The sequence below is a fragment of the Mobula hypostoma genome, chromosome 10, assembly GCF_963921235.1.
Source record: "Mobula hypostoma chromosome 10, sMobHyp1.1, whole genome shotgun sequence".
In the NCBI taxonomy this organism is placed as follows: domain Eukaryota; kingdom Metazoa; phylum Chordata; class Chondrichthyes; order Myliobatiformes; family Myliobatidae; genus Mobula; species Mobula hypostoma.
This window is the reverse complement of record NC_086106.1, coordinates 131,589,559-131,605,146: the sequence shown is the minus strand read 5'-3', so window position 1 is coordinate 131,605,146 and position 15,588 is coordinate 131,589,559. Positions and strand designations below refer to the sequence as shown.

Sequence of the window (15,588 nt, the reverse complement as noted above, 5' to 3'; positions counted from 1 at the left end):
ATAAAGCAGGATACCAGAAGGTTTTTCAGTTACAAAAAGAGTAAAAGAGAGGTGAGAGTTGATATTGAACCACTGGAAAATGATGCTGGCGAGCTAGTAATGGGGAACAAAGATATGGCAGATGAACTTAATGGGTACTTTGCATCGGTCTTCACTGTGGAAGACACTAACAGTGTGCCAGAGGTCTGTGAGTGTCAGGGAGCAGGAGTGAGTGCCATTGCTATTACAAAGGAAAAACTGTGAGGCAAACTGAAAGGTCTTAAGGTGGGTAAGTCACCTGGACCAGATGAACCACATCCCAGGGAGAGACAGAGAGGTTGCTGAAGAGCTAACGGATGCATTGGTCATGATCTTTCAAAAATCACTTGAGTCTGACATGGTCCTGGAGGACTGGAAAAATTGCAAAGGGAGACAGGGAAAAGAAAGGAAATTAAAGGCTGGTTAGCCTAAAATCAGTGGCTGGGAAAGTGCTGGAGTCTATCATTAAGGATAGGATTTTGGGGTGCTTTGAGACTAATGATAAAATAAGTCAAAATCAGCATGGTTTCTGTAAAGGGAAATCTTGCCTAACAAATCCGCTGGAGTTTTTTGAGGAAGTAACAAGTGGGGTGGACAAATGAGAGGTACAGTGGCTTTTTCCCACAGTGTTGTAAATTTATTCAGCAGATCACCCTTGATCCAAAAATCTTTTTGAAACTGACTGAACTGACAACGTGCAGTTATATAACTCTGTAGATCAATCAAACTCTCTTGAATTTCTGCCTCAACTTGGGTGGGTTGTACTTCAAATGTATTCAAAATCCAATCCGGGATACCGAGATTTAACAGGTCATTAAACCTTTCTTGCATATCCTTGTGTATCTGCTTGAGATGTTTCACATAAACGGTAAGGTCATCGGCCTTCAGTGCCTCTGCGATCGTCTTCAGGTTTGGAAATTGTAAAAATTCCCGACGTCCCATATCGTGGCAATAGGCTTCAAGTTTCTTAAGGAAAGAAACAATGGCTTCCTTACAATCTATGAGGTTACTGTTTTTGCCCTGTAAGGTCTTGTTTAACAAATTAAGTTTCTGAAAGATATCTGCCAGATAAAATATGTCCACCTTAGCATCAACGAGTCTTTCTTCATGCTCTTTATCAGACATGAAGGAAACTGTGGTGTACGTTGAAGACAGTTTCCCTTGAAAAGCCACCTCACCTCGGCATGCAGCAGCATTGGCCGAAAGTCTTCATCATTTTCTTCACACAGCTGCCCGAGAAGATGATCCTGAAGGGCATGGGATTTGATGAAGTTTACGGCTTTTATGACCACTGAAAAGCGAAAGATTGAGTCATCCCCCTAAGTTTTTAGCTACTAGGTGCTCCCTGTGAATGACGCAATGAATAGTGAAGACAGAAGGTATAACTCTTTTTAGATGGGCGATGAATCCTCTGTATCGACCAACCATAGAACTGGCACCATCAGTTGCACAAGCAATTATATTCTCCATGGGAATATTGTTCTCGCTTAAATACCAGGACCCCCACGCTTGGGGCGCCCCTTCTCACAGTTTTCAGTCGGTGGCCCCCTTCAAATGTGCCAGGGCCCCCAAGGTGGCCATACGGCGCCCATTGAGAATGGCTGCACTAAACCACCCCTACACTCCCCCTACCACCACTTTATCATGTCCTGTCAGTCACCTTATGTACAGACACTCTTGTGGCGAATGACACTTTATGCACATACAACCAATCTATAAGCTATTTCATATATTTATATTTACTGTGTCTTTTTCTATTATTGCGTTCTCTATGTTATCGTGTATTTTTTGTGCTGCATCGGATCTGGAGTAACAATTATCTCTTTCTCCTTTACATTTTGTATACTGGAAATCACATTAAACCATCTTGAGTCTTGAGATCTGTCAATACTGATTATTTACTCAGTGTGGCCCTTTGTCCAAAGCAGGGTTTTAAACCCTTTTTATGCCATGGACTAATACTATTAAGTAATGGATCTTAGGTTGGGAACACCTGGTCTAATTGCAGTGTGTGATGATACTGTGACTCCAGGAGACAAAAAACAGAAATGAAATCTGTGAAGAGAAAACAGGCAAAACAGCACAATAAACCATGCATTCACATGTATATCCTGTCCTAAAAGGCACACCTTGTAGAAGAAATACTGCACAAGTTGTGCTATCCGGATGTAGTACAGATGTCCATGGACAAGCAGGAGCTTCTGTAGGTGTTTAAACTTTGGTATTGCATAATCACTATTTCTGGCTGCTTGACGTCCTTCCTTGCCCTTCAAACCTGAAATCAAAAATTTAAAGCATTTACAGGTGCATAATTGAAAAGATTTTCTATGCTATAATATATTTAAAAATACATTTTGTATATTTTCCTCTGCGACAGATATAAATCTGACTGGCTTGTAGTTTCCTGGTGTCTAGCATCCTTTATGAATAGTGTTACATTTTCTATTTCTCTTTGTCATAAGACAATGCACTAATCCAAGACATTTTGGAAATTTTTTCCTGTTGAATATCAAGGCCCCAAGGACAAAATCACTCCACAGAAATTTTTATGAAGTGCAAGTACAATTCCATCGTGCCTTGCTGCATCATTAAATATCTTGGTTAATTTTTTCCCTCACCTTTCTTTTTTAGTTTACATTCCAAGTACCTGGGAGTGCACCTGAATGACAGACTTGAGTGGAGCACCAACACAGAGGCTGTGTACAAGAAGAGCCAATATTACCCCTACTTAATGAGGAGTCAGAGGTCTTTTGGAGTGTGCAGGCCTCTCCTTCACATCTTCTACCAGTCTGTTGTCACCAGTACAATCATCTAAGGGGTGTTGTGCTGGGGCAATGGCATCAACGGTGTGATACCAACAGGTCAAAAAACTGACTTGAAAGGCTGGCTCTGTTATAGAAATCAAACTGGACTCACTGGAGGCTGTGGTAGAACAAATGACCCTATGAAAATCCTGGTAATTCTGGCCAGCTTTTCTTACCCTCTGTATGCCACCTTGGCTGAACAGAGGAGCACTTTCAGTAATAGACTAAGACAGCTGTGCTGCTACAAAGAGGGTCATTCTTGCCCTCAGCCAATACACTCTATAATGTGTCAACCTATAGTCAGGGAGGTGATGTTCCCCCTCCTGTTAGACTGTTAATAACCTCTGTTTATCAGAATATTTAAGCTCTGTTTTATTTTTAAGGTAACTTATTTTTTATTCTTTCTTACTTCTCTTCTAGTATTTGTATATCTGTGCACTTGTAATGCTACTGTGACACTGTAATTTCCTTTGGCATCAATTACGTATCTATCCACCTTCTTCATCTTAGTTCATTCATTCATTGTGTGCCATGTCGTAGGGACATCAGTGATACCGGTCTTATGACCATCATTATTCCTGGAAAATTCTACAGATGGATTGTCATGGGCTTCTTCTGGGCAGTGTCTTTACAGGACGGGTGATCCCAGCCATTATCAATATTCTTCAGAGATTGACAGCCTGGCATCAGTGGATCACATAACCAAGACCTGTGACATGCACCAGCTGCTCATCATCCACCACCTGTTCCCATGGCTTCACCTGACTCTGATCTGGGGGGGGGGGGGGCTAATCAGGTGCTACACCTTACCCAACAGTGACCTACAGGCCACCGGAGGGAAGGAGCACTTACGTCACCTTTGCTAGAAACGCATCTCCACGTGGCAACCCACCTTAATTAGTATCAAATAAAAATCCACCAATCATTGCCTTGATAATATGCAAATCATCCAAAGGCCTCAAGATATATATAATTTCCAAAATCAATCTGGTATAACTCCACTGTAAAAATATATCCATCCTCAGTGATATCCATCACAAAGTTATTTGAATAGCTGAAAATAAAGGCGACCTATATATAGTGTTCTCAATACAACTACTTCACTGCATCCCAATAATTGGCTTCAAAAGACTAGCTCATCGGACTACATTTGTTGATGGCATTATGTCAATGGATGACAGTGAAAGCTACAGATGAAATCACAAGGTATGTACATATAAGGTTGTTAACAGGTTAGTGATTACAAATTGTTCTGATCTGACCTTTGATTGTTTTCTTACCAATTCCAACATGTGCCTCCAGAACCATACTGACATCATTTGCACCATCACCAATGGCTAAAGATATGGGGCGTTCTTTTGTGTTTTTCACCATTTTTACAATCTGAAATAAAAAAAAATGAAAGTGCTTTTGTTTCTCTGTATTAAGACACCTGCACTGGAAAGATAAAAGATTTACAATTCACATAATCAGAGTGATATAAATTTTATCATTTAACCTTAACTGCAATAGCTCTTCTGACGAAATTAATCTTGTTACAGAGTAGGTGGGAATAAAGTCGTAGTTTATTCTACACTCTGCTCAAAGCAAACCAGAGAAGCAGGATTAATGTACGGAAAATCTTCATAAACTGACTCATGGGAGCAAGAAGTGGATACCACAAGAGGGATTGTGTCGAGTGACTGCTGAGATTGGCTGATCTTGTAACTGGAACTGGACGGTAAAGGTCATCATCAGCCAAATAAATTATCTTCATTTGTGATGAAGATCTACTAACAAGAATTATTTGGTATCAATCATCACTTTCATTAATTCTGATGAAGGGTCTTCACTGCCTGAAAAACAGGTGGAGGCAGATACTCTCAGGATATTGAAAAAACATCTAAATCAGGGATTTCCAACTTTTTTTTATGCCATGGATCAATACCATTAAGCAAGGGGTCTGTGGACTCCAGGTTGGAAACACCTGATCTAAACAAAAGCATGAGATTGTCAAATTATGGAGGCTACGGACCAAATACGAGTGAATGAGATTAGTGTAAATTAGTACAAAAGGTAGCATGGACTTGACATCTAAAGGGCCTCCTTCTGTGTTGTGGAAATTTATGACCCCATGGAGTTCTTCTAAATTATCAAGAAACAATTCTTACTTGATTGAAAAGTAACATTAATGGTATCTCACTAAATGATAATCCATTTATTTCAGGATATCAAAGCCACTCAAGAAAATGGAGGCCAAATTTGTTGGCAAAAATCAGATATGAAATGTCAAACGGGAATGTTGTAAACAAAGGGCCCACACATCCCCCAATCTCTTTGATCCACTACCATCATGGAGGAGGTACAGGAGCATCGGAACTAGGCAAGCCAGACTGGATAACAGCTTCTTCCCTTTGCTGTGAGACTAATGAATACTCTGCCAACAAAGAGGTCTCGTCACTAGGTCACCAAGCTGTTTACTGTTACCTGTGCTGCACACTACACGTACTTTGAATTATATTTTATTAACTTATTTATGGTAATAGTTTGTTTTCTGTGCTGTGTGTGATACAGGTTTCCCCCGCTATCCGAAGGTAGAGCGATCCGATGAAACGGTTAGTAAGCCGGAATGTCGTAAAGTGAATAAGCAATTACAATTTATTAATATGGGAAACATTTTTGAGCGTTCCCAGACCCAAAAAATAACCTACAAAATCATGCCAAATAACACATAAAACCTAAAATAACAGTAACATATAGTAAAAGCAGGAATGATATGATAAATACACAGCCTATATAAAGTGGAAGTACTTTTCTGTAGCACTGTCTAGTGCAGAGAAAATCTCACGCAAGCGCTCTCGGCAGAAATACGGCGCAAGCACTCTCAGCAGAAACACTCTCTCCAGTAACCTTTACGCTATGAGGCTGCCAAATCATACCAAATAACACATAAAAATACACAGCCTACATAAAGTAGAAGTAATGTATGTACAGTGTAGTTTCACTTACCGGAATCGAGAAGACTCCAATAAATTGCAGTTTCATCACAGTTAAAACACTTGCTTATACAAATAACCACCTTCTGTAATTATTTTCTTCAGGCCTGCTGGGAACTTTTCGGCAGCTTCAGTATCAGCCGAAGCACTCTCTGCAGTAAATGTTAAACTATGAAGCTGCCCTCGCCTCAGAAACCGATCAAGCCACCCATGACTACCTTTAAATTCCACTTTCGCAACAATTTCATCACCATTGTCCAGACTTTCTGTTTCAGCTTATTAAAATGACTGACTGATTTCTCCTTAAGTATAAGGAGGAAGAGAAGATGGCGGCGCGACGCAGCGTGCGTGGCCGCTCCGAAATGATATCTGTATTTGTTAAGTAGGGTACTGTGCACAATTCTGATTTGATGGAGACAGACGTGAGAGCGCGGAGGAACATCTGGAGAAATTTCTGAAATGCCCGCTTCGCTGCCGCTGGTACTGTGTGGTCTGGAATCTCCGGAGGAGTAGGCCTCTGAGTCCTCGGCTTTGTTTGTTTTGGCGGCCGGAATGAGGTCGGAGGCGCTCGGCAGAGGATGGCGCTCGGGAGGCTGCATCGGAGGGGCTGGACGGAGGCTTGAAGTTTTTAGACGGACTGAGTCGGCTGTGGTCGGGTGCTTCCAATGCATTGGCAGTTGTCAGTGCCTGGAGGTTTATGGCAGGGGAGTTTCTCCCTTTTTGCCGCCTGCTATCGAGGACTACAGGAGCCGATCGGGACTTGAGACTTTTTTTCCGTGCCCATGGTCTGTTCTTTATCAAATTATGGTATTGTTTTGCACTGCTGTAACTATATGTTATAATTATGTGGTTTTGTCAGTGTTAGTCTTTGGTTTGTCCTGTTTTTGTGTGATATCACTCTGGAGGAACATTGTATCATTTTTTAATGCATGCATGCATTTCTAAATGACAATAAACGAGGACTGAGTGTCCTCATAATCTAATCTATAATAAAACTTAACGGAACGCCATGCTTTGTACACCCATCAATCCACTCAAGCAATAGACTTTCCATTTTATCCATTATTGGATGCCAACTAAGAGAGACCACTTGCTACGAGCAGAACCAACAGCAACATCGGCAGCTTTCAAAATTCTTTCTCTCTGCATATAAATAGTGCGAATGATGGATGCAGGCAAGTTCAATGCGCGGATGATGTCCTTACTTCGTTCACCACGATCGAAACGCTTAATTAGGTCAAGTTTTACACTAGGTGTGACACCCTTACGAACTCTTTTAGCTTTTCCGATACCTTAGAACTCATCTTGCTAACGGATGCACAAAATAAATCGAGGTAAAGCACATGTTTAAGCAATGCAGGCTAGAATGCAGTTCTGGGGGAGGAGCTTGGCTGTACGGGCGCGCGCTGCCTTTTTTCCTAACAGTGAAGACACCTTCTGTTAGCGAAAACAGGTAACTAATGTAGGTCTTTCGTAACAGCAAGGTGTCGTAAAGCGAATGGGGGCCACCTGTATACGTTTTGTGGGTGCACCATGGTCTGGAGGAATGTTGTTTCATTTTGGCTGTATATGTAGTCAGATGACAATAACTTGAATTTGTAATTATAATAGGTAAAAAAACACTTAAAACACTTGTGACAAACAATCCACCATGTCATCAGATGAAGAGCTTTATTCTGTAAAATGTGACTCTAAATACACCTATTTTGAACAAAAGTATAAAGATCAAAGCACTTCTCTAGTGTTGGTACTTATAGCAGAAATAGTAAAAAGCAATGCAAACTTCTGCAAACATGATAGATCACTTAAACGTGCCTTAAAATAGAAGACAACTGTTGAAAGTAAGGGAGCACAGAGGTAAACTTAAGACTGTCAGAGGTCAAAAATAAAGATGTCTAACTGCTGACCAAAGACCCAATATCACACTCACTGCACCTCCCAGCAGGACTCTTCTAAATGCATCCTTCTTCGTGGTTTCAAGACGGAAATGTGCAGATACTTATGGGTCTTTTAAATATATACTGTTAATATACTTTAGACGAATCACAAGTGAATTATATGGGGCTCCCCATGGGCTATAATAGAGGGTTGGAAAGACGGATAGACAGACATTAAAGACTGGCAAAAAGTCAGCATACCTGTGCTTTCTGTAACGGTGCCATGCGACAACACAAGACAGCTGTACATCTCTGGCATATTTGTAACAATAGACTTTTGTAGTTACTCGAACCGCCATCTTGGGTTGGTTTCAATATTAGTGACAGAGCAGCACCGTCAATGATCAAGCCATATTTCTGCGTAACAGACCAACTTCTAGAACAAAAATCGTTACAGATCTTATTTTAAATTGTGATGAATGGCACAATTCCAATAGAAAAGGTTTCCTCCCACCCGAAGGCATGCCATAGCTGTGACCAAATTAGTGTGATCAACATCAGCTTTACTGCAGTTCATTGATTCTGCCACTAGATGTCAATGCACCTTACACATTGAGCCAGAATTTACTGAAGCTTTCAACTGGAACAATCATAAGACTGCACGACATAAAACAGTACAGCACAGTACAGGCCCTTCAGCCCACAATATTGTGATGACCTTTTAACCTACTCTGAGATCAATTTAACCCTTCCCTCCTACATAAATCTCCATTTTTCTATCATCTATGTGCCTATCTAAGGCTTTCTTAAATGCCCCTAACATATCTGCCTCTACCACCACCCGTGGCAATAGACAATAGACAATAGGTGCAGGAGTAGGCCATTCGGCCCTTCGAGCCAGCACCGCCATTCACTGTGATCATGACTGATCATCCACAATCAGTATCCAGTTCCTGCCTTATCCCCATTACCTTTGATTCCACTATCTTTAAGAGCTCTATCCATCTCTTTCTCGAAAGCATCCAGAGAATTGGCCTCCACAGCCTTCTGGGGCAGAGCATTCCATATATCCACCACTCTCTGGGTGAAAAAGTTTTTCCTCAACTCTGTTCTAAATGGCCTACCCCTAATTCTTAAACTGTGGCCTCTGGTTCTGGACTCAGCCATCAGTGGGAACATGCTTCCTGCCTGCAGTGTGTCCAATCCCTTAACAATCTTATATGTTTCAATAAGATCCCCTCTCAGCCTTCTAAATTCCAGAGTATACAAGCCAAGTCGCTCCAATCTTTCGACATATGACGGTCCTGCCATCCCAGGAATTAACCTTGTGAACCTACGCTGCACTTCCTCAATAGCAAGAATGTCCTTCCTCAAATTTGGAGACCAAAACTGCACACAGTACTCCAGGTGTGGTCTCACCAGGGCCCTGTACAGCTGCAGAAGGACCTACCACTCACCTATGCACCTTCCACTCTGTGTAAACAACTTAGCTCTGACATCCCCCCATACCATCAACCTGATCAACGCAGAAGCAAAATTAGGCAACTTGGCACACTGAGTTGCTCTGCTATCCCATCATGGCTGATTTGTCCTCCTTCTCAACCCTATTCTTCTGCCTTCTTCCCAAAACTAATCAAGAACCTATCAACCTCCGCTTTAAACATACCCAGTAATTTTGCTTCCACAGCCATCTGTGGCAACGAATTTCACTGATCCACCACACTCTAGCTAAAGAACTTCCTCATCTCTGTTCAAAAGGGCCATCAATGTATTTTGAGGCTGTGTCCTTTGGTCCTAGACTCCTCCACTATAGGAAACATCCTTTCCATTTATAGCCCTTACAATATTCGCTGAAGTAATCTACAATAATCACTACAGATGTTGACATTTATGCCAAGTCTTTGAATGTTAATTTCTTAATTCACAATGAAGAAATCATTTCATAATTAAACATAAACACAAGAGATTCTGCAGATGCTGGAAATCCAGAGCAACACTCACACAAAATGCTGGAGAAACTCAGCAGCTCAGACATCTATGGAAATGAATAAACAATCAGTATTTCAGACCTAGATCCTTCATCGGGACTGGAAAAGAAGGGGGAAGAAGCCAGAATAAAAAGATGGGTGGGGGGGGAGGGATAGCTAGAACGTGATGGGTGAATTCAGGAGGGTGGGGGAGGGGGACAAAGTAAGAAGCTGGAAAGTGATAAGTGGAAAAAGTGGAGAAGGAGGAATCTTAGAAGAGAATCATGATAAAACTTCACCTATTTGGTTTCTTTAAAGTAATAAAGATGCTTCACAGGTATATCATCTGATATAAAGATTCATAGATATGATAGGGCAAGTGACCAACAGCTTGGACAAAGAGGTTTTTGGGAATCACTGAAGGAAGCTCTGGAACTCAAAGGCCTGGCAGATGAAGCACGTCGGCCATTGATGGATCTCAGAAAGTAGAGTATGCATCTTAGAACAAAGAAAACTACCACCAGCAGCAGTTCCTACCTAATCAAGTATAATGTTGAACCTCAGTTAGGTTACATAGACTAGATCTCAACTTGAGCAACACAAAATGGTGGAGGAATTCAGCAGGTCAGGCAGAATCTATGGAAATGAATAAGCAGTTGACGTTTCAGGCCGTGACCCTTTACCAGGACCTGCTGATTTCCTCCAGCACTTTCTGTGTGTTGCTCAAGATTCTCAGCATTTGCAGAATCAATTGCTTTTGTTTACGTCTAACTTGCTAGACTGCAACAGGTGATTAAGGCTTTCAGGGCAGCACAGTCGTGTAATGGTCAGCATAATGCTATTACAGCAGCAGCATGGTGGGGTCAATTCAGACCTCTGTCTTTACTGCGACTGTGTGGGTTTCCTCTGGGTACTCCAATTTCCTCCCGCATTCCAAAGACCTACAGGCCAGTAGATTAATTGGTCACGTGGATGCAGTAGGGTGGTGCCGGCTTGTGGGCCGCAAGAGCATGTTACTGTGCTGTATCTAAATAAAAGGATGCACCAATAGGATAGGTAATCAAAATTCTGCCAGCCAAATACAAGGGGATATGATTTTGAAGGAGCACTGGTTGAAAGTCCAAGTTGGTGTGGTCCTTCATGGATTCTATTACGGTATTATTCTGCTATGGATTTACTGAGTTTGCCCACAAGAAAATGAATCTCAGGGTTGTTAATGGTGACCTATATGTACTTTGATAATAAATTTAATTTGAACTTTGAAATCAACTTCTCAGTTAAGTCTCACCTGACTGCAGCAACTTTGTGCAATACATCCTCCATTCAGTAGAATGTCAACTTCTATTTTTACGTTGAAAGTATTGAATCAACAGCTTTCTGACTTGGCAGAGATATCTCAAAAAGCCTTACCTTAAAAGGCTTGCGGAAGAACATCTTTTATCTTGGACAACCACTTTATGGAGCTCCAGTAACAGTTCGTGCACTTTCTCCGTGCCTCTTGCTCTATATTCCTCAATGTGTTTGGTTGTCAGCTCTAAAAGCTTCATATTGGTATGAAAAAGTCTGCAGGCAAAACATGTGGCCATTGCTGTTTCCATCTTGTCCCCAGTGAGCACCCAAACTTTCATACCTGCAGAATGCAAGGCTTCAATAGTTTCTGCAACTTGTTCTTGGAGTCTAGACAGAGAGAACAGAAGAACAAACATTCAACATTTTATAAGGAAAAATTGCACCCAGTACAAAAAATAGTTTTCCCTTTAATTAGACACATATTTATGCCAAAAATCTCTGCAGTTGCAGGTTATTATACTTGTCCAACTTTGGTTTTCAGACAGTGCTTGCCCATGCATTTTTCTCCAATAGTTACCTGTGACAGAACGCAGATTCTAATTATTTACAATATATATAAAGGCAAAAAAAACTGCACTCAGCAGATCTGCCAGCCTCTGCGCACAGATGGAGAAAAAGTTAGAGATTCAGAACGACGACACCTTCAGAATTTTAATTCTGGCGTCTTTTCCATATATGCTGCTGCTTCTCCCAACCGTGTGAGCACAGGTAGAAAGGATGCTATTTCATAAAATGTTAGTCATAGGAGAACAAGGGGCAAATTCAAAAAGAGACATAAAATTATGAGGGATATATATATAGGATGAATACAAGCAAGCCTTTTCAACTGAGGTTGAGTGAGACTAGAACTCTAAAACATGAGTTAAGGGTGAAACATGAAATATTTAAGGGGAACATGAGGGGGATCCTTTTTTACTCAAAGGGTAGTGAAGAGTTTGGAATGAGCTGCCAGCAGAATGGTGGGGGCACATTCGATTTCAATATTGAAGAGAAATTTGAATAAGTGCATAGATGAGAGTGGTCTGAAGGGCTATGATCCGGTGCAGGTTGATGAGAGTTGGCAGATTAATAACAAAATGCTGGAGGAACTCAGCAGGTTGGGCAGCATCTATGGTAAAAAGTACAGTTGATGTTTCAGGCCAAAACGTCGACTGTACTTTTTTCAATAGATGCTGCCTGGCCTGCTGATTTCCTCCAGCATTTTGTGTGTGTCGCTTGGATTTCCAGCATCTGCAGATTTTCTCTTGTTTGAGACAGATTAATAGTTCAGCACAGACTATAAAGGCTATAGTGTTCTATGACTCTGTGATAAAATACATTAGGAATGATAAGCCCCGGGGCCTGACAGAATTTTCCCCAGGCTGCTCCACAAGGCGAGGGAAGATTGCTGAGCCTCTAGCTAGGATCTTTACGTCCTTGTTGTCCACAGGAATTGTACTGGAGGATTGGAGGGAGGGAAATGTTGTCCACTTGTTCAAAAAAGATAGTAGGGATAGTCCGGGTAATTATAGACCAGTGAGCCTTACATCTGTGGTGGGAAAGCTGTTGGAAAAGATTCTTAGAGATAGGATCTCTGGGCAATAGAGAATCATGCTCTGATCAGAGACAGTCAGCATGGCTTTGTGAAGGGCAGATCGTGTCTAACAAGCCTGATAGAGTTCCCTGAGGAGGTGACCAGGCATATAGATGAGGGTAGTGCAGTGGATGTGATCTACATGGATTTTAGTAAGGCATCTGACAAGGTTCCACACGGTAGGCTTATTCAGAAAGTCAGAAGGCATGGAATCCAGGGAAGTTTGGCCAGGTGGATTCAGAATTGGCTTGCCTGCAGCAAGCAGAGGGTCATGGTGGAGGGAGTACATTTGGTTTGGAGGGTTGTGACTAGTGGTGTCCCACAAGGATAGGTTCTGGGACCTCTACTTTTTGTGATTTTTATTAACGACCTGGATGTGGGACAGAAGGGTGAGTTGGCAAGTTTGCAGACGACACAAAGTTTGGTGCTGTTGTGGATAGTGTAGAGGATTGTCGAAGGTTGCAGAGAGACATTGATAGGATGCAGAAGTGGGCTGAGAAGTGGCAGATGGAGTTCAACCGGAGAAGTGTGAGGTGGTACACTTTGGAAGGACAAACTCCAAGGTAGAGTACAAAGTAAATGGCAGGATACTTGGTAGTGTGGAGGAGCAGAGGGATCTGAGGCTACATGTCCACAGATCCCTGAAAGTTGCCTCACAGGTAGATAGGGTAGTTAAGAAAGCTTATGGGATGTTAGCTTTCATAAGTCGAGGGATAGAGTTTAAGAGTCGCGAGGTAATGATGCAGCTCTATAAAACTCTGGTTAGGCCACTTGGAGTACTGTGTCCAGTTCTGGCAGCCTCACTATAGGAAGGATGTGGAAGCACTGGAAAGGGTACAGAGGAGATTTATCAGGATGTTGCCTGGTTTAGAGAGTATGCATTAGGATCACAGATTAAGGGAGCTACGGCTTTACTATTTGGAGAGAAGGAGAATGAGAAGAGACATGATAGAGGCATACAAGATATTAAGAGGAATAGACAGAGTGGACAGCCAGCGCCGCTTCCCCAGGGCACCACTGCTCAGTATAAGAGGACACAGCTTTAAGATAAGGGATGGAAAGTTCAAAGGGGACATTAGAGGAAGGATTTTTACTCAGAGAGTGGTTGGTGTGTGGAATGCACTGCCTGAGTCAGTGGTGGAGGCAGATACACTAGTGAAATTAAGAGACTGCTAGACAGGTATATGGAGGAATTTAAGGTGGGGGCTTATATGGGAGGCAGGGTTTAAGGGTCGGCACAACATTGTGGGCCAAAGGGCCTGTACTGTGCTGTACTATTCTATAACCTGCTCCCTGATCTCTGTATATGTATGCCCCAGCTGACTATATCTGATTACCCTCCCCTCCTTTAAGATCATCACTGTCATGCAGTAAGATTATTACTGTTGCACAGTTAGATCATTATTGGCTTGATTGTCCCTCACATTACGTCAGTTCCTGATTAAGCAAAGGCACTAATAATCCAAGGAGGAATATTTACGAAGCATATCCTGAAATAAGTTTGAAAATAATTGTTCATTAAATAAATTGAATGGATGACATGATGCTTGCTGCACATCACCTTCCACCAAACAATGAAGCAGTGCAGCAACTAAAGATGGAAATTTTCAAACGAGCTGCTGCATTTTAGTACTGGAATACTAACCTTTAATCAGTATTTTTCTAATTAGCAGATATTCCGACAATTTAAATAAATAATATGATAACAACAGGAATTCTGCAGATGCTGGAAATTCAAGCAACACACACCAAAGTTGCTGGTGAACGCAGCAGGCCAAGCAGTATCTGTAGGAAGAGGTGCAGTCGACGTTTCAGGCCGAGACCCTTCGTCAGGACTAACTGAAGGAAGAGTGAGTAAGGGATTTGAAAGTTGGAGGGGGAGGGGGAGATGCAAAATGATAGGAGAAGACAGGAGGGGGAGGGATAGAGCCAAGAACTGGACAGGTGATAGGCAAAAGGGGATACGAGAGGATCATGGGACAGGAGGTCCGGGAAGAAAGACAAGGGGGGGGGTGACCCAGAGGATGGGCAAGAGGTATATTCAGAGGGACAGAGGGAGAAAAAGGAGAGTGAGAGAAAGAATGTGTGCATAAAAATGAGTAACAGATGGGGTACGAGGGGGAGGTGGGGCCTAGCGGAAGTTAGAGAAGTCGATGTTCATGCCATCAGGTTGGAGGCTACCCAGACGGAATATAAGGTGTTGTTCCTCCAACCTGAGTGTGGCTTCATCTTTATAGTAGAGGAGGCCGTGGATAGACATGTCAGAATGGGAATGGGATGTGGAATTAAAATGTGTGGCCACTGGGAGATCCTGCTTTCTCTGGCGGACAGAGCGTAGATGTTCAGCAAAGCGGTCTTCCAGTCTGCGTCGGGTCTCGCCAATATATAAAAGGCCACATCGGGAGCACCGGACGCAGTATATCACCCCAGTCCACTCACAGGTGAAGTGATGCCTCACCTGGAAGGACTGTTTGGGGCCTTGAATGGTGGTAAGGGAGGAAGTGTAAGGGCATGTGTAGCACTTGTTCCACTTGCACGGATAAGTGCCAGGAGGGAGATCAGTGGGGAGGGATGGGGGGGACGAATGGACAAGGGAGTTGCATAGGGAGCGATCCCTGTGGAATGCAGAGAGAGGGGGGGAGGGAAAGATGTGCTTAGTGATGGGATCCCGTTGGAGGTGGCAGAAGTTACGGAGAATAATATGTTGGACCCGGAGGCTGGTGGGATGGTAGGTGAGGACCAGGGGAACCCTATTCCTAGTGGGGTGGCGGGAGGATGGAGTGAGAGCAGATGTACGTGAAATGGGGGAGATGCGTTTAAGAGCAGAGTTGATAGTGGAGGAAGGGAAGCCCCTTTCTTTAAAAAAGGAAGACATCTCCCTCGTCCTAGAATGAAAAGCCTCATCCTGAGAGCAGATGCGGCGGAGACGGAGGAATTGCGAGAAGGGGATGGCGTTTTTGCAAGAGACAGGGTGAGAAGAGGAATAGTCCAGATAATATGATAATAATATGATATAAAATAATA

The 15,588-nt window shown here is 42.6% G+C and overlaps 1 protein-coding gene across 5 annotated transcripts in view; it reads right to left on the bottom strand.

The window, feature by feature from the left end:
- The window catches only part of atp11c (ATPase phospholipid transporting 11C), a 214,362-nt gene that overhangs the window by 52,981 nt on the left and 145,793 nt on the right, over window positions 1–15,588 (bottom strand). For all 5 annotated transcript variants that reach the window (XM_063061160.1, XM_063061161.1, XM_063061164.1 and 2 more), the window contains 4 exons: window positions 11,052–11,318; window positions 7,936–8,110; window positions 4,103–4,205; window positions 2,148–2,293 (listed from right to left, as the gene is read on the bottom strand). In XM_063061160.1, coding sequence (XP_062917230.1) covers window positions 2,148–2,293; window positions 4,103–4,205; window positions 7,936–8,110; window positions 11,052–11,318 — 691 coding nt within the window. The remainder of the gene's footprint in view (window positions 1–2,147; window positions 2,294–4,102; window positions 4,206–7,935; window positions 8,111–11,051; window positions 11,319–15,588) is intronic.